Here is an 18,297-nt window from a genome sequence, read left to right as displayed (position 1 = left end):
CTGGGTCATCTGTCATGACAGAGCATCTGCCTTAATGTTCTTAGAGTTGGGTCGATAGGAGATGGTGAATGTGAAGTTGAACTGCTCGAAGGAGGGGGCAGCGAGCCCAACGTAGGTTGAGTTGGCAGGTCCGTTGAATGGTTCTGTTTGTCAGTCCAAATCAGGAAGGGCTCGGTGTTTCCAATCAGGCAATGCCTCCATTCCTGAAAGGCTTATTTAATGCCGAGTAGCTCCCTGTCTCCTACTCCATGATGGTGCTGTGTAGAGTTGAACTTGCACGAGAAGAAGGGTGTATCTTCCTGTCTGATCCTTATTGGGAGAGGATGGTCCCAGCACCCACATCAATTTGGCTGTAGTTTCTGATGAAACAGCAGTAAAAGTGGAGAAGCCCAAGAAGTACTCTGGCTGATTGAGGGAGTGTAGTCAGAGCTATTCAATGATGGCACATGCTTTCTCTGAGTCCGTGGTTATGCCTTGGGGTGGAAGGACATAACCCAGGAAGGAATTGGCTGGGATTTGGAACTAGCATTTTTTTAACTTGCAGTACAGTTGGCTTTTGAGGAGATGCTGAAAGACTAAAGGGACATGACAGATGTAGTCTTGGAAGTCCTTGTGGAAGATGAAGATATCACCAAGGTGGACAAACACATAGCTTTGTAGCAAGTCTCAGAGAATCTCATGAATGAAAGCCTGGAAAGTCTGAAAGGCATTACCAAGTATTCATCGTGGTCAGTGTGTATTATGAATGCCGATTTGCACTCATCCCCCACCCCTGGCGGACGTGGATCAGGTTGCACGTGCTCCATAGATCCAGTTTGGTGAAGATCTGGGCCCTGTGGAGTGTTTCAAATGCACAATCCATCAAGGTGAGGGGGTAGTAATTCTTAATGGTGATTTTATTGCTTCACACTATAGTCGATGCAAAAATGGTGACACCATCTTATTTTTTGACAAAGAAGAACCCTGCACCAGCTGGGGACTGGGATGGTCAAATGAAGCCATGTTGTAGCACTTCAGTGATATAGTCATTCATGGCTTGGGTGTCAGGAGGGAAGAGGAAGAACAAAGGACCTTGGGGAGTGGTGGTGCCCAGGAGGAGGTCAAGCACGTAGTCATGTGGTCTGTGAAATGGCAGAATGCTGGCCTCTCTTTTACTGAAGGCAATGACTAAGTCGTGGTTTTCCTTTGGGAGTATGGCGAGGTCAAGGGTTTTCTCCATCTCCACAGATTTACAGGGTGAAGTGAGGTTGCCTCAGTGGTGGACCAGATGACCAGGCAAAGTGAGGCTCATGAGTGGAGACCCAATATGAGAGGACTTTTGGGTGAGTCGATGAAGAGGAACTGGATGTACTCAAGGTGTTCCACGATGCTCGTGTGCTCAGGCTGCGTGTGCACTCTGACCATCCCAGACCCCAAGGGACGCCTGTCAATGGCCGTGGTATATGAGGGGCTCAGTAGGCAGTCCAGGCTGCACACACAGATTCCAGTCCAGAAAGTTGCCTGCTGCACCAGAATCCACCAAAGCCTCCTGTGTGCAGAGAAATGTCAAAGCGTGGAGGAGGACAGAGAGAGTGAGTTGGGCTATGGTGCTGAAATGGAAGGTCAGGGGGAGCTTACCAAATAGAAGGTCCCTACTCTCTACGCAGTGGTGCTATTTTCCCAGACGCAGTGGGCATTTGATGCATAGGTGATTGGCGACTCCACAGTAAGCACACAAGTTGATTCTCCAATGATGCAGGTGTTCTTGTGGGGTTAAGGGAGCTCTCCCTAACTACATGGGTTCTAGAGGCATTGTTGATGAGGGGCCTGCAGCCTGGAACGGTTCTGGGAATGGGACTGGGATTCTGGCTGGTGATCTGGAGGGTCGTTCCATAAGACACTGGACAATTTGGAGAGCCAGAGTGATTAGGCTTTTGAAGTCAAGGACATCCCTGGGTGGACAGCTTGACTTTCAAGTCCACTAAGAGGCCGAAGTGGTAATGGACTATCGGCCCTCATCTATTTCAGCCACACTCTGCTAAGAGGGTGCAAAATTCCATGGTGTAATGTAGCACTGAGCGTGAACCTTGATGCAGGCGGAGTATCCATTCCACTGTCCATTTCCAGTTCCTGGATGGTCAAAAACCTGGTGCATCTCTGTGGTATATTCCTCATATTTATTGCAAATGGTAGTTTTATTGTCCCAGTTGGCAGTGGTCCAAGTCAGAGCTTGCCCAGTCAAAAAAGAGGTGATGAAGGCAATCTTGGCTCAGCACATAGGGTACAAAAATGGCTAGAGCTCGAAGTGTAAGATGCACCGGGACTGGAAATTGCAGCATTAGGTTGGGAATCCATTGAAGCAATGGACACCAGAATCCAGGGCAGAGGGAGGAGGTTGACTGTTGCAGAGTTACTGTATTGAGGGAGGGTTGGAAGAGAATACGAGCGGATGGTTAATGGTTTCCTACTGATTCTAGATCGTGCGCTCGTGCCACTGGATGACTTCCTTTAGGTGAGCATATTCTGCTAGGTCAATCAAGGACCTACCCATTCTGTCCCTGTCAGACCTGCACAGTCAGGCACCTCACAGTCTCCACCCAGCTAACAAAATCACCTGTGGTATGTTTCCAACTCGTCATCTGCAGTAGTGCTCAACAACCTTTTTAAGTCCAAGATCCCCTACCTCAACCTTAGTGAAAGGCAAGATCTACCTACTAAATCGTTTAGAGAAAAAGCAGCTCAGATTGTACTTCTAATTTGAGGCCTTTTATTTGGGCTAATTGTATTTGAAATACACAAAATACTTCTGTCAAACTTTCAAATTAATTCAAACAAGAAAACACTGTAACTAGCATATCAAACAGGCCATAGCTGTCTTTCTTTAAGAATATTACAATACTTCACACTTTAATTCTAAGTTTCATTATTTACTTTTATTTGAACTCGAAAATAAATGAATAAAAATTGACTGTTGCACTCAGTGTGATGACTGGGGCTGAATACTTTCTGCTAGTTCCCTGAAATTTGGCTCATAACTACAGACAGCCAGTTTGAGAGGTATCTGTAAGACAGCTCCTGTACGTAGATTTAATAATTTTCATGCAATTTTACATAGATAAGTTGACCCAAAGTAGGCACTGACTTTTAGTGCTATAAAACCAATGCACACACTGCACATTGCTGGGGCCCCATCAGTTGTAATTGCCACCAGTTTATGAATGGGGATGTCATTTTCATGAGCATATTTTTAAAACTCATTGTAAATATCCTCACCTCTCGTTCTCTCCTTTAATTGCAAAAGAGTGAGGAAGTCCTCCTTTGTTGTGAAATCCTGGAAAGCCATTCTGACAAGTACAAGCTGGGCTGTTTCCATTACATCCAGTGATTCACCAAACTGTAGTGAAAAATATTCACAGAGTGACAAGTTGATCCATGTCCTCTGACAGTGACTCTACCCTCCTTGTCACTGTTGCAGGGCCAAGCGGTATATTATGTATTGCGGTTGCGATGTCGTTTTTGTTTTTAAATTCATTAAAAACACTGTGGTAATGGCCATTGCTTCCTTGAATAAATGACCGTCCATAAAAGGCTTCTTGTGTTTAGCCAAAAGGTGACTTACACGAAATGATGCTTCAATAGCAGTCTTATTTTGAGCAGAAAGTTTTGTAAAAAACAATGCTGGGCCTTCAGCCCTGATTTCAGCTCCTCAACCCTGATTTCAGCTCCTCAACTTTCCAGGCATGAATTGCGCTCATTGGGGGGTTAAAGTTAAAGTCTGCCCCGAGCCTTGTGGCCCAACAGACCGATGCTTATGACGGTTTCTGCGGCGATTGCTGATTGCGTCGCCTCTGATCTGGGCCGACATTTACGTGCCAGGCGGCACCTAATTAATTAGCTTGTTTATTTCGGCTTTTTTTCTTAAAGATGTGCTGGGTGGGTTCCGAATACCCCTGCACCCCTGCACCCTTGCATGCCTCGCAGCCCGGTATCGGTCCACGGCCCGATGGTTGGGGACACTGCCGTATATTGATGTTTGCAAAAGTCTGTACTCTTATCTAATCTAATTGGTCGCTTTGATGCCGCACAAGCTACGCTGAAAATGCGGTGCATGGCGGGGGAACTATACACGTGCGCACTGGGCAGAAAGAACGGAACTGAAACCCCGCAACCCAGAAACAATTGCTCTTTATAAACAGCGTTCAATAGCAAAAGTATTGCTAAATTACCATTATCCTAATTAGTATTACTTATTTTTATAATGCTCACACTACAACAATATTTGTGTTTTTATTTTTTATTTTTTTCGGGATTTACTGGGAAAGTCTCAAAGATCGACGGGTTGGCGACCCCTAATCTGCAGCCTATTTAAATCCAGCTCTCATCCACAGTCCTGCTTCACTCACCCTGTCTGGAAATGTGATATTCTATATTACCATATTCTATTTTAGCATTAATGATGATGATGCAACAAAGGAGCAAGTGTGATATAAACAAGAATTAAATGAAATGTTAATTAAATTAGATTAGGTACGGGCAGGAAGAGGCTCACATGGACCACAAATAGGACATAAGACAATTTGAATGACCTTTTTCTGTAGCATCAATTCAACATAATTCTTTGAAATTATCCACAATACACAATCTCCTGTGGTGATAAAACAAGCAATAAATGTTCCTTAAACGTGCTTCAAATCCAGCAACTGTATTCACTTACCAGGGGTTACTTCCTCTGGGTGCATTTCATAAAATGTTAGGTGAACATTTTACTTCCAGTCAGCAGATTTAATATTTAACTGATCACAAAAGTGAGGGGTTGAAGACTAAACACATTGAATTTCTACATTCACAGAACTCAACCAGGTGGTTTGCCTCTTCAGCTTAAGGTCCAAGAGAAGGCTAAGAAGATGGCAATAGAGTGAGTTAGCATTTATTTTAATACACTTTCTCTACATTAAATACACTGGACAACAAAGATGTCGCTTCCTGAATACTTTTGGCTGCACCTTATGGATTCTTGCCCGTTGATCATGAAAATCGCCATGAAATTTCCCTATCACACACCATTTTTTTAATCGCCTATATTTGTTATTTCAATTCATAATTCATGTCAATTAAAATGTTACCCACAATATAAACTGAAAAGTTTTCTATCTGTCTGTACATGCCTGGGCATGCTCAGACAGGGTGGATGCTGCATAGCAGGACAGGTTTTAGAAAGGCTATAGAAGTATCACACACATACCATCCTATACATTTTGTTTACATACATTCGTTTGCAATCTGATTGATAGAATCTGCTGTCACCAGGCACAAAAACTCGTTAAGCAGGTAGTTCCAGGGCAGAAAAGTGTGGAACATAAGGCACTTGTAGACCCAACAGAAATATTTTTGCCTTCTCTTCATATAAAACAGGGGCTTACGAAAAATTTTGTGACAGAACAAGGAAGGTGAAGGGTTTCAATATTTGAGACAAATGTTTCCCAGAACAACTGATGCCAAGATTAAAGAAGGCATTTTTGCTGGTTCACAAATAAAACAAGCCATCAGTGATAGGCAGTTCGAAAAACCCCTAGTGAGACCAGAGAAAATTGAATAGAAGGCATTCAAGGATGTTGCTGAAAAATATCTTGGCAATTACAGATCACCAATCTATGTAAAGCTGGTTGACAACATGCTTCAAGCATACAAAACCATGAAGTGCAACATGTTACTAAAGATTAATTTACTACATCCTCATTTAGATCTCTTCCCTGCAAATCTTGGCAATGTCAGTGATGAGCACGGTGAAAAGTTTCACCAGGACATTGCGGTCATGGAGAAATGGTATCAAGGCAACTAGAATTCATCAATGCTGGCTGATTATTGTTGGACGTTTAAGCGAGAAGCCTCTAACACCAAGTACAAATGAAAATTATCAATAACACATTTTTAGCTCAGTTGAACTGTTGCAAAGCATCAGCACCATCATGCAATTAAACACATTATGTTCAATAAAAGTTAATTTCTCATTTCTCCAGACTTCTACGTGATACAAGTAATCTGAAATTGTATTTATGCTCATCTTCAAGTTTTCTATCATAACCACAAAAAACACTGATAAAGCAAAACTTTCAAAAGAAATTAGCTGTCCGGTGTTACTGTTTGAAAGATGAGTATGTATTTTTGGAATAAATCATATGCAATGATGATACCAAAATTCTGTTACCATTAAAGGATGCATGGATCAAAAATTAATTTATGTGTTGGTTTCTCTGAGGAAAGAGTTTCAAAGTTGGCAATTGTAACCTGTTCTTATCTAATAGGGTGACTCTTGAAGAGGCATTACTGTGGTCTGAATCTGTGGATAATTTACTATATCACAAAGGTAAGCAAAGATTAACCACTATGAAAAGTTAAGGAGAATATACAGTTCATTTCTTTTCTTGCCTTGTTAAAAGCATTTTATAAGTTTGTTCTTGGAGAGTGGTTTCCTTCTGTAAATTACCATGGATTTCCTTTATCCTTCACTCTCTGCTAACGTCACCCCTTTCCTGTGCACCTAACACCCTGTCCACCCCCTCAAATTTCTTTGCAACAAGGCACTCAATAGAAATGGAACAAAACAAAATTACCAGAAAGCCCTGTTTCTCCCAACTATCCTTGTATCATCTGCAAACTTAGCCACAAAGCCATCGATTCCATCATCCAAATCAATAAGAAATAATGTGAAAAGAAGCAGTCCCAACACTAACCCTTGTGGCACGCCACTAGTCACTGGCAGCCAACCAGAAAAGGTCCCCTTTATTCCCACACTTTACCTCCTACCGGTCAGCCAATTATACATCCATGCTACTACCTTTCCTGTAACAACATGATCTTTTATCTTGTTAAGCAGCCTCACTTGTGGCACCTTGTGAAAGGCTTTCTGAAATTCCAAATAAACAACATTCAACAACTTGCGCTTGTCTATCCTGTTTTTTATTTCCTCAAAGAATTCCAGCAGATTTGTCAAGCAAGATTTCCCCATGAGAAAACCATGCTGACTTTGGCCTATTTTATCATGTGCCTCCAATTACCCTGAAACCTCATGCTTATAATGGACTCCAACATTGTCCAGTCACTGAAGTCAGGTTAACTGGCTATAATTTCCTTTCTTCTGCCTCCCTCCCTTCTTAACAAGTGGAGTGACATTTGCAATTTATACAGTCCTCCAGAACCATTCCAAAAACTAGTGGTTCTTGAAAGATCATTACTAATGCCTTCACAATCTCTTTAGCTACCTCTTTCAGGTCCCTGGGATTCTATACTTTTTGTATCCTCTATTGTATTATTGGCTAGCTTACCTTCATATTTCATCTTTTCTCTCGTTATTGCTCTTAGCTGCCTACTGTTGATTTTTAAAAGCTTCCCAATCTTCTACTTTTTTTGTATTATTTTATGTGCTCTTTTGGCTTTTATGGTGTCTTTGACTGTCCATGTCAGCCACAGTTGCCTCATCCTCCCTTTAGAATACTTCTTTATCTTTGAGATGTATCTTTCCAGTGCCTTCCAAATTTCCCTCAGAAATACCAGCCATTGCTGTTTTGCCATCATCCCTACTAGTGTCCCATTCCAATCAACTTTATCCAGCTCCGTAACTGACTTATGGTCATTGGAGTTTCCATGCAGGCCATGAAGCAACCAATGAGAATGCTTTCCACTGCACAAAATGTATCTGGAGGGAGATTATGGCTCAGAGGAATAAGTGCTACTGAATGAACCACATCTAACATTATTAATGCATTGAACTTACCTTTCGAATCCACAGATGAACAGTGACTTACAGAAAGTGACCAATACTTTCCATTTTTGTTTGTAGCATGCCCAGTCACATTTCCATTATTCTGCTAAGTCTTCATTCCTTGTTCTCAGCTGGCCAGGTTGCTTTCAGAAACTTCCTCAGGAAAGAATTCAGTGAGGAGAACATTGACTTCTGGCTTGCCTGTGAGGCTTACAGGAAGATCAATTCTCCTGAGAAGATGGCTTCTACGGCCAGGAAGATTTACTCTGAATTCATAAAAGTTGAGGCCCCTAACGAGGTATGGAATTTGGTTTCATTGCTTTAGCACTAACTTCAGATGAAGTGACAAGTGGATTCTTTTTATCACATTGTTCTAAATTCACAGTTTTAAAGCTTACACCTTTATCCAATTTTCTCCATCACTCCTTTTACGAGGGGTGATTGATAAGTTCGTGGCCTAAGTCAATTTTAGAAAACCTAGCACATTTATTTTTCAACATAGTCCCCTCCTACATGTACACACTTAGTCCAGCGGTCATGGAGCACACGAATCCCTTCTCTGTAGAAGTGGTCAACAGCAGGGGTGATTGATAAGTTTGCGGCCTAAGGTAGAAAGAGATGAGTTATTAACTTCAAACTTTCTGCATTATCACTCAAAGAGGTATATAAAATTATGATGGGTATAGATAGAGTGAATGCAAGCAGGCTTTTTCCACTGAGGAAAGGGGAGAAAAAAACCAGAGGACATGGGTTAAGGGTGAGGGGGGAAAAGTTTAAAGGGAACATTAGGGGGGGCTTCTTCACACAGAGAGTGGTGGGAGTATGGAATGAGCTGCCAGACGAGGTGGTAAATGCGGGTTCTTTTTTAACATTTAAGAATAAATTGGACAGATACATGGATGGGAGGTGTATGGAGGGATATGGTCCGTGTGCAGGTCAGTGGGACTAGTCAGAAAATGGTTCGGCACAGCCAAGAAGGGCCAAAGGGCCTGTTTCTGTGCTGTAGTTTCTATGGTTCTATGGTTCTATGCATGTGCATGTAACGAGAGCATCTTGGACCTCCAGGTGGTCCACAGCAGGGGTGATTGATAAGTTCATGGCCTAAGGTAGAAGGAGATGAGTTATACAGCTCCCATTACATGTACGTGGAGTTCAATTCTTTGAGTGAAAATGCAGAAAGTTTGAAGTTAATAACTCATCTCCTTCTACCTTAGGCCACGAACTTATCAATCACCCCTCGTAAATGCCACTGACTTAACAACCTTCCATGAACTTAGTCACTTGTCTTCCTTTGCCTCACTTTCCCCATTTTTATTGTCATTCCTTCAGCAAGACAGGTCCTGGACATGTCTACTGTATCCACCTTTCCCTCCTCTTTAAGATGCTCCCTAAACCCTTCATTCTTTGAGCCAGCTACCCTACGGAAGCTTTCCTTTACTTACTCTTTCACTAAAATATATTTCCATTAAGTATCTAAAGAAATTTGGGATATTTTAACAAAACAGAAGTTCAGTCTCAATGAAAGTTATATGGTTTGATTTTCTGTGGTATGAATGGGAATTATATTTACCTGCACACCACCTTTTTAACAAGTTACAGCTTGACAAAATTTGAAAACCATGAAAATTCTCTGCAGATTCTTTCAACATCCTAGGAAGCGCCTGCGGCTAGCAGCCTCCTCCCTCAACATATGGTGCCCAAAGCTGCAGCTGTCTATTTTCAACTGCACATAGAGAGGGGTGGGGACATGGATTCTAACCCTTTAGGAGGATCAGGAGATAAGTACTCATAAATGATGCCAATTCACCTACTTACATCAGAGTGTGAGCAAAATATATCCAGGAGAGGTACACTGACAAGTACTTATTAAGAAGTGAGTTAACAATTGTCTAGGCCTTCAGCTATGTGCCTGTAGGTCCATGGAGCAGTCAAGGCAGCAAAATCATCATTGCAGCTTGTCAGTGGTAAGGTGTACTATGTGTTGCAATGATAACATGGCATTCTTTGAATGCATTACCCATGGCTTACACATCAAGGTCAAGAACCCAGTTATTAGCAGCTAGCCTTTAGCATCCAAATGTCAGATATAATTTGTCCCCATAACACAGCAGACCACTGCAGTCTGAAGGGCACATGACAACTGCCAGAATATCAGGACCAACCTGGGTATGGTGACACAGGGCAAACTGACGCGTCTTGTCTGAAGTTTATTCCAGAGTTGATTAGCAATACCCAGAAAATGACATGCTGTACATGCAACACACACAAAATGCTGGTGGAACGCAGCAGGCCAGGCAGCATCTATAGGAAGAAGTACAGTCGACATTTTGGGTCGAGTCCCTTCGTCAGTACTAACGGAAAAAAGAGATAGTAAGAGATTTGAAAGTGGAGGGGGGAGGGGGAGACCTGAAATGATAGGAGACGACAGGAGGGGGAGGAATGAAGCCAAGAGCTGGGAAGTTGATTGGCAAACGGGATACAAGGCTGGAGAAGAGGGAGTATCATGGGACGGAAGGCCTTGGAAGAAAGAAAGGGGGAGGGGAGCACCAGAGGAAGATGAAGAACAGGCAAAGAGTTATTGTGAGAGGGAAAGAGAACAAAAAATATATATATCGAAATAAATAAATAGGGATGGGGTAAGAAGGGGAGGAGGGGCATTAGCAGAAGTTAGAGAAATCAATGCTCATGCATTGAATATAAGGTGTTGTTCCTCCAACCTGAGTGTGTCTTCATCTTGACAGTAGAGGAGGCCATGGATTGACATATCAGAATGGGAATGGGGGGATGTGGAATTAAAATGTGCGGCCCATTTTACCCCATCTTTGTTTCTTTCTTTCTTTCTTTCTTTCTTTCTTTATTTATTTAGATTTTTTTTTCTCTCTTTCCCTCTCACAATTACTCCTTGCCTGTTCTCCATCTTCCTCTGGTGCTCCCCTTCCCCTTTCTTTCTTCCAAGGCCTTCTATCCCATGATCCTCCCCCTTCTCCAGCCTTGTATCCCGTTTGCCAATCAATTTCCCAGTTCTTGGCTTCATCCCTCCCCCTCCTGTCGTCTCCTATCATTTTGGGTCTCCCCTCCCCCTCCCACTTTCAAATCTCTTACTAGCTCTTTTTTCCTTTAGTCCTGACAAAGGGTCTCGACCTGAAACGTCCTGTACTTCTTCCTATAGACCCTGCCTAGCCTGCTGCATTCCACCAGCATTTTGTGTGGGTTGCTTGAATTTCAAGCATCTGCAGATTTTCTTGTGTGTGTTCTACATGCAGTCTTCATGGCATCACAGTACTTGCTGCCCTTTGCCTAGAGGTATAAAGAACAGTCAGCTTTCTTAGAATGGATTCACTGACCCACCTACCCAGCGGTGGATGACGAACTGTCAGATGTTGTCAGTATCTCAAGCTTTTGCCTGAAATTTGCAAGGGTTTGATGCCATTGTTTCCAGGTAGAAGTGAACATAACCAAGGGTCATTTTCCCAGTCCTTCCAGTAAGACAAGATGAGATAATGGATTTCAAGTCTTTGATAGGGCCCTTTGTTGGAGGACCCAACCCGATTCACATCAATTCATATCCAGCAATTTTTTTAGGAGATATCTTCAAGTTCCTCCTCACAACAAGCAATGAATATTTATTTATTTTTATTTACTTAGAGATACATCACTATAACAGACCCGTCGGACCCACCGTGCTTGTTCCATCCAATTACACCCATGTGACCCACTAACTCGCACATCCTTGGAACGTGAGGGGAAACCAGAGCACCCAGAGGAAACCCATATAGCCATGTGGAGAATGTACAAAGTTGAACCCGGTTCGCTGGCACTGTAATAGCAGTATGCCAACCTCTCCGCGGCCGGGCCGCCCTCAATATTCTTTCCAAAGAATACTCCTTGCAAAGCCCTCTTTTTTTGTTTCTAACTCTTTCCTGAGTCGGTTTGCAATGTGGACAGGTAGTACATTTGTCCATCGCCTCATCGAGATCTTTATCTAAGCTTAGCCGGTAAACAAAACTTCTAGCAGTTGGCTTCATGACTGGAATGTTCAGGGTGAAGTTCTTCCAAAATCTGTCTTTTTGACATGCTTGGCCTGACAACTGTGTGTTCCCATTAGGAAAAACTTTGTTCCATTAGCCACTCATATGCATAGAGTCATCAAATCATGCACCACCCTGTCCATGCTGAACTTTTCCCCATCTACACTTATCACATTTACCCATATGTGTTCGTCCATTGTCATCAACGAGGACCTCAACACCATCATGATGGTGTCGAGACAAGCGCATGACTTGGATTTAAGTGAGGGAGAGTTGCGCAGCATCTGCCTCACTCTCTCTTCTCAATTCCCATCTGGGTCCAGTGGCAAGACAAGAGTTGAGACGACTGGAGATGGGACTAGGCTCAGTGGATGACCAGGACGTCTTCTGTGTCTTGTCCTGCTCTACACATTCCACGACGCTTGCAGAGACCATCTTCTTGACCATTGGACCTTCCATTGGTCTCGTCCGCTCAATCCACTGGAGTCTGTCTTCACATGCAGGGATAGACAGCTCCCTGTCTCACCGAGGGTTTGAGACCCATTGGCTATCCTCACCTGGTTTAGCCGGCTTGCCAAAGCCATTGCCCGGGGTGTGGCTGCTGTCGCATGCAAACAGCTACGGGGAGCCACAGATGAGACCTGAGTGCCAGGTTGGGACCAAAGGTAGACTAACCGCCTTGAAAAGGATGCGACATGTTCCCCTATCAGAGGTGCTGGCCCTCCCTGACACCCCATACACCCACCCATATGAGGACTATATTGAAGAGCTGGGTGGCTTGCTCTTGCTTCTGTTCCCTGTTGGCTAATTGAACTTCCTTTATTATATATCCTTGTCCATAATTAAGCATTCTCCTTCTGTGTTGATGCCCATATCACTGTCCTGACCATTTAACGAGACCTGGGGCGTAAACACAACACAAAAGCGGTCAACCTTGCTCACTTTGATTTCAATATTGTGGAAACTTCTTCCCTTGGCTTCTGTCTGTAAGAACTTTCCTCTATAAGGAGATTACACTGCTAGAACTGTTTTGACTAACAATCTTGGCTACAAACTTGCATGCTGGAAGCTAAGTACCCCTTTTCTGACAGTGAAAATGTATTGCCATTTTGCATTGAACAAATATACAGTGAGCTGGTGGCTTTGATTTCATCAGTGATCGCAACTTATCTCACTCATGTACAGTAGTTCACGTTCTGCTTTTCCACTCCAGTGCTCACTGATGTGCCAGAACAATAAGCTACAATTGCTGACGTAAATTAAAGAACTGCAGATTCTGAAAGCCTGCAATAGAAACAGAAACTGAAGTTAATTCAACCAGAACTGTTAGCTCTGCTTATCATTCCACGGATGTTGCCTGACCTACAAAGTGTTTCCTGCACTATTTGTGTTTTTTTTTTGCAGTTGCTGGTGTACCTTGCATTGGATAACTTATTTTAGTTATTCCTTGATGCCATTTCCCTAGCTCAATCACTTAGCCTGCAAGAGCAAATGTGAGAGATCTTGTGTCTTTGATTTAGTACACTCATTGTTTAAGCCACAAACAAAACTGTCATGCAGCACACACTTGCCAATTGTTTACATCTGAGGCAAAAAACGCAAAGAGACTACTTACCTACTGATACTGTCACCTGACCTATGATCCTCATCGACTTTTGTAGCTCTGTATAATATTTGATGGTTTAAGAATCAAAATGGTAATCCTGCAACTTCTGCTGACACCCTCTTCTTCCTGTGGCATAATTTGAGCAAGAAGAATGGCTTTTATTTTGCTCAACTACAATATAAATTTCTGTAGACACAATCTCAACACTACTATCAATTTTCATTATGTCATTTGTAGTAAAAAAAATCATGTTCTGAGTATATCCCAAAAGATTCATGCATTAGATTTTTTGCACTGAAGCTCCCAATGGAACCTGCTTGAACCTGAATAATCATTTCATACTTTCCTGCTGCTATAATAAAGCAGGTTTGCTTGAGAATAATGATATATAGTGGTGTTATTTCTGTCATTTCTTTTTATCCACATATCTTTGTTGCACCCAAATCGTGTGCCTGTAGAGCTAAACAATTTCTTGCTCAAGGTCAAAGTAACACTGTTCCTAAGCTCGCTCACTCTACAAACCGTTCACTCACAGTCTGTGACAGACTTTACTTTTTGATGATCTTCTGTCTTTGTTACTAATTTGTCATGCACATGCACGTGGTCTTTATTACAAAACAATAAAGAATCTACAGGGAAACACAAAGCCCCACAAAGCACCAGAACACTAGACTAATGAAGGGTACCATTAAAAAGATTCTTCAGCATGCAGCTAGAAGAAACAGAAATGACTAGCAAATTTCATCCGCTCCAAGAATCATGGGTATCGAGCGATCTGTTCTCTTCAAATCTCCAAGTATCTCCCCACATAGTAGTCCTTAATGCAATTTCCAGCATTGTAGCAGGCTGATGTCCGGCCAAGATTCTACATCCAGTATTGACATTCACATCTCCCCAAATTTTATTAAAGCAGAACTAATGATCAAATTAGGCATCTATTAGGCATTGGAAATATTAGTCTGTGAGTTTTTCCCAGTGCAGGTCTGCATAACAGATCAGAAGAAAAACATAATTTTGATTAAGAATCCTTGTTATCTAGTGTATAGTCAGAGATATTGTTAATCCTGCCTTAGGACCCACACCCTCTGGAGGAGCAACTTCATTTTTTGTGCACAGGAACATCCCATTGCTCCAATAACAGAGGGAGATATCCAATGTTAGCAGCTACAATTCCATTCCAATTATTATTGTTAATCATAAAGATCTTTAAATACTGAAAGGAGTTTTGGGTTATGTTTAAATGCGTGAAGCTTGATTGCTGAGTGGTGCAGTAAAGCTTGACGATGCAATTATTGATCTGCCTGTTTCAGTTCATCAAAGGAGGTAAGGGGTAACAATGCGGAGGAGTTAAAACCGTGGGAAACAACTGAATGTGATAGGGTCGCTTGGCCAGATAGAATCAATATAGAAGTGACCACAGCTGTCTCTGTTGTATATATTTGAGCTCTGCCAGAAAGGGTGTTATAACAGCCATACAGCCACCAGTTAGGACAGCCAGCTCTGGTTGAATGCATCATGAAAGAGTCCATCACATGAGCCCTCTTCTCCAATCGTCACAACCAGCTATCTTTCTTCGTGGTGTTAAAACTCGCTAATAAAATTAAAGACATGTAGAGGACACATTATTGATTAACCTCAGAAGTAGGCATACAGATTGCAACATGTTAAAAATTTTGGACCTTGATTTCTAGTACAGACACCATAACAACTAAGGTCACATTGGTCCTTCCCAATCTGACAAAGGGTCCTCGAAATGTTCAATTGGTTTCACTATGCACAGAGGATCGCTGAGTGTTTCTAGCATTTTATTTCAGGTTTTTGACATATTCCAATCTAACGAAGACTGACGGGGGTGCAAAATGGCATATTTTGTGCATTGGGAAGCTTGCTGGAAAACTAGTTTGAAATATCAAAGACTAGTAGCAGTTCAGCGCTAGTCTTCTAAAAAGCTTTCTGCATAACCTGGAGGTCTTCTTTCAGGGACAGAAGTGGTGGGAGGCTCCATAATCTGTCTCTGCCTGCAGTGCAGCACAAGCAATGCATGTATGTTGTAGAGAAAATGGAGGCTACTGCTGTCCTGGCTGTAGAAATCAAAAAAGATTGAAGGACATGAGTACTAATTTAATTGGCTTTGCATAACATTGGGGGCCTATTCCTGTGCTGTCATCTTCAATGTCCTATGTTCTATGACATCACAACCGTTCAGAAATCAGGCCAACAGACCCATTTCTTGGGTCTGTTTTGCTGGGGCTTGCAGAATGACAGTGGCTCTGCTGAACAGGAACCTGCTGTCTGCTTATGTTATCATCACACCAGCACCTTGATGCTTCCTGCAAATTAGCCACTGAAGCAAAACAATACACTAGAAGTCACCAAACATTTTTAGAATTGTAGCAATGCAGTCAACCATAACTAACCTGAAAGCAAATAAATATCTGAATGTCTTCCATCAGGACTTGGACCGGTACTCGGATAGGTGAGATTTAGAGGGGCATTGGTCAAACAAGGGAAAGTGGGACTACTGTAGCTGAGTTAGGAATCTTGGTTAACATTAACCAGTTGGGCCTGCTTCTGAGCAGTATGAACCTATGATTCTATAACTTGAGGAAATATGGGCATGTATAGGTCACCAGGACCCTCCATTTAATTTGTCATGGCTGATCTATACCGGCCTCAATTTCTCCATAACGCTCAGTTCTTTACTGTTTCAAATTTTCATTTATTTCACCCAAAATACATCTAATAATCCAACCTCCATCCTTCAGGGCAGAGCATTCCAGAGAATTTCACAAGAGGAAATTTCTACACACCTGAGTCCTAAACGAGCAGCTCCTTAATTTGCAGTTACACGCCCTTGTCCATAGCTCCCACTTGTTCGTATACACAAATCACAGGATATCTTCAGGAAACTTCGAACCTGATCAATAGATAAGCCAAGGAAAAGTACCTCAAATACTAATGATCTCATGCTTTTGATTTTCTTTCTGATAGATTAACATTGATTTTACAACACGGGAGAATATCACCAAAGACATCAATGAGCCCACACAGTCCAGCTTCGATACGGCGCAAAATATCATTCATAGCCTTATGGCAAAGGACCCTTACCCCAGGTTCCTGAAATCAGACAGCTACCTGGAGCTGATAAACAAGAAGAGAAGCAAGCAACAGAAGTGAAGCCACGCATCTCTTGCAGTCATGTTGAATAATTAGTGGGTAAAGAGCTCAGAGGTGTATATTATCTCTCACAGTTTCCATTTCTGAAGAAAGATTCTCAGCAATTAATGAATTCTGTCTCTGCTACCATAGATACTGCATAACCTGCTGAGCATTTTACATGTTTATTCCTGAGATGTACACTGAAAATATTCTCAACATTCTCAGCCTAAAATTCCAACCATATAATAGTGCTATTCTAAATAATAAAATTGAATTTTTTGGATTTCTGGAGTGAAATGCAATAAAACCCACTTCTAGAAAGTTTTGCGTATACGTACTAAACTTTTGTTTAGGAACTTCTGGTTGTGAGTCAGATCATACACTTGATGTGGTTTCTACATCAATGGAGCTGAGAATAGTATCATTTCTTGTGCAATGCTCTGCCTAGCCACCCATAGCTCAATGTAGTCTTCTTATCAAAGAGCCAGAGTGGCTTATCTGTCATGTAAATCGCTAGCCTACCGCTTCATCCTGAAACTCTATCCCTCATCCTCTGCAACACACACTGCAAACAATGTACCCTCCCCACTCCAAATCTGGCAGACCCTGATCCCATGATGACTGGAGTCCCAGATCCCATGGTTCCCAATATGACACTTCCCAACCCAGCAATCTCCTCCTATCTGAGGCCCAAGCCCACCCACCACCCTCCAGTCATTGCCAGTCTCCTGTTTCATGTCCCTGACAACCATCAAAATATTAACGTTCTCCTAAACTCTTCCAACCCAGAACCATCCCTTTATGCATTCAGAGCTCTGTGCTGCTACTTTACATTATCCATAACACTGTCTGATTGTGGGTTAGGTACTTTATGACTGGTTCACAACTGAGAAATGACATCTGAAGTTGTGCAGGCTGTGCAGGAATTTCTGGGGAAGATTTTTTTCATGTATTCATTTACATGATGTGGGCATCATCAGCAAACCAGCATTTACTGTCCAACCCTAGCTGCCCTTAAGAAGGTGCTGATGAGCTGCCTTCTTGAACTGCTGCGGTTCCTGAGATGTAGATTCTTCAAACTGGATGATTGAATAAATGGCAGAGATTGAGCAATTGGGTAAATGACTATACTTTATATTTTATTGTTACTAAACAATTGATACTAGAACGTACAATCATCACAGCGATATTTGATTCTGCACTTCACGCTCCCTGGAGTTCAAATCGAAAGTAAATATTAAAAATTTAAATTATAAATCATAAATAGAAAATAGAAAAGGGAAAATAAGGTAGTACAAAAAAAAACCGAGAGCTAGGTCCGGACTTTGGCGGGTACGGCCCAGATCCAGGTCAGGATCCGTTCAGCAGTCTTATCACAGTTGGAAAGAAGCTGTTCCCAAATCTGGCTGTACGAGTCTTCAAGCTCCTGAGCCTTCTCCCGGAGGGAAGAGGGACGAAAAGTGTGTTAGCTGGGTGGGTCGTGTCCTTGACTAGCAAATGGAGTTGAATGTGGGGAAGTATAAGATTTTATGATCTGGCAAGAGTTACGAAAATGCTAATTATCCAACTAGAGGATGTGCAAATGAGTGAAGTACTGAGGGATCAAGGTGTTCTAATCCATGAATCACAGAAGACTACCAGGCAGTCCATTATGTAGTTAGGAAGCCAAGCATCATTTTGGCTTTCATTATAATGGGATCAGAGTTTAAGAATGGGGGAGGTTTTGTTACAATTGTGAGGTGCCGGAAGTCCTCACCTATAATACT

At 42.2% G+C, this 18,297-nt stretch overlaps 1 protein-coding gene across 1 annotated transcript; it reads left to right on the top strand.

The window, feature by feature from the left end:
- Window positions 1-61: 61 nt before the first annotated feature.
- Window positions 62-16,623, top strand: LOC140206238 (regulator of G-protein signaling 21-like). Its single transcript, XM_072274556.1, has 4 exons — window positions 62-111; window positions 6,282-6,343; window positions 7,870-8,036; window positions 16,364-16,623. The coding sequence occupies exons 1-4, from the start codon at window positions 62-64 to the stop codon at window positions 16,547-16,549; spliced, it is 465 nt and encodes a 154-aa protein (XP_072130657.1). The 3' UTR covers window positions 16,550-16,623.
- The last annotated feature ends 1,674 nt before the right edge of the window (window positions 16,624-18,297 follow it).

This window comes from Mobula birostris, chromosome 12 (genome assembly GCF_030028105.1).
Source record: "Mobula birostris isolate sMobBir1 chromosome 12, sMobBir1.hap1, whole genome shotgun sequence".
Classification (NCBI taxonomy): domain Eukaryota; kingdom Metazoa; phylum Chordata; class Chondrichthyes; order Myliobatiformes; family Myliobatidae; genus Mobula; species Mobula birostris.
The sequence above is the reverse complement of the archived record's forward strand: the minus strand, read 5'-3'. Positions and strand labels throughout refer to the sequence as shown.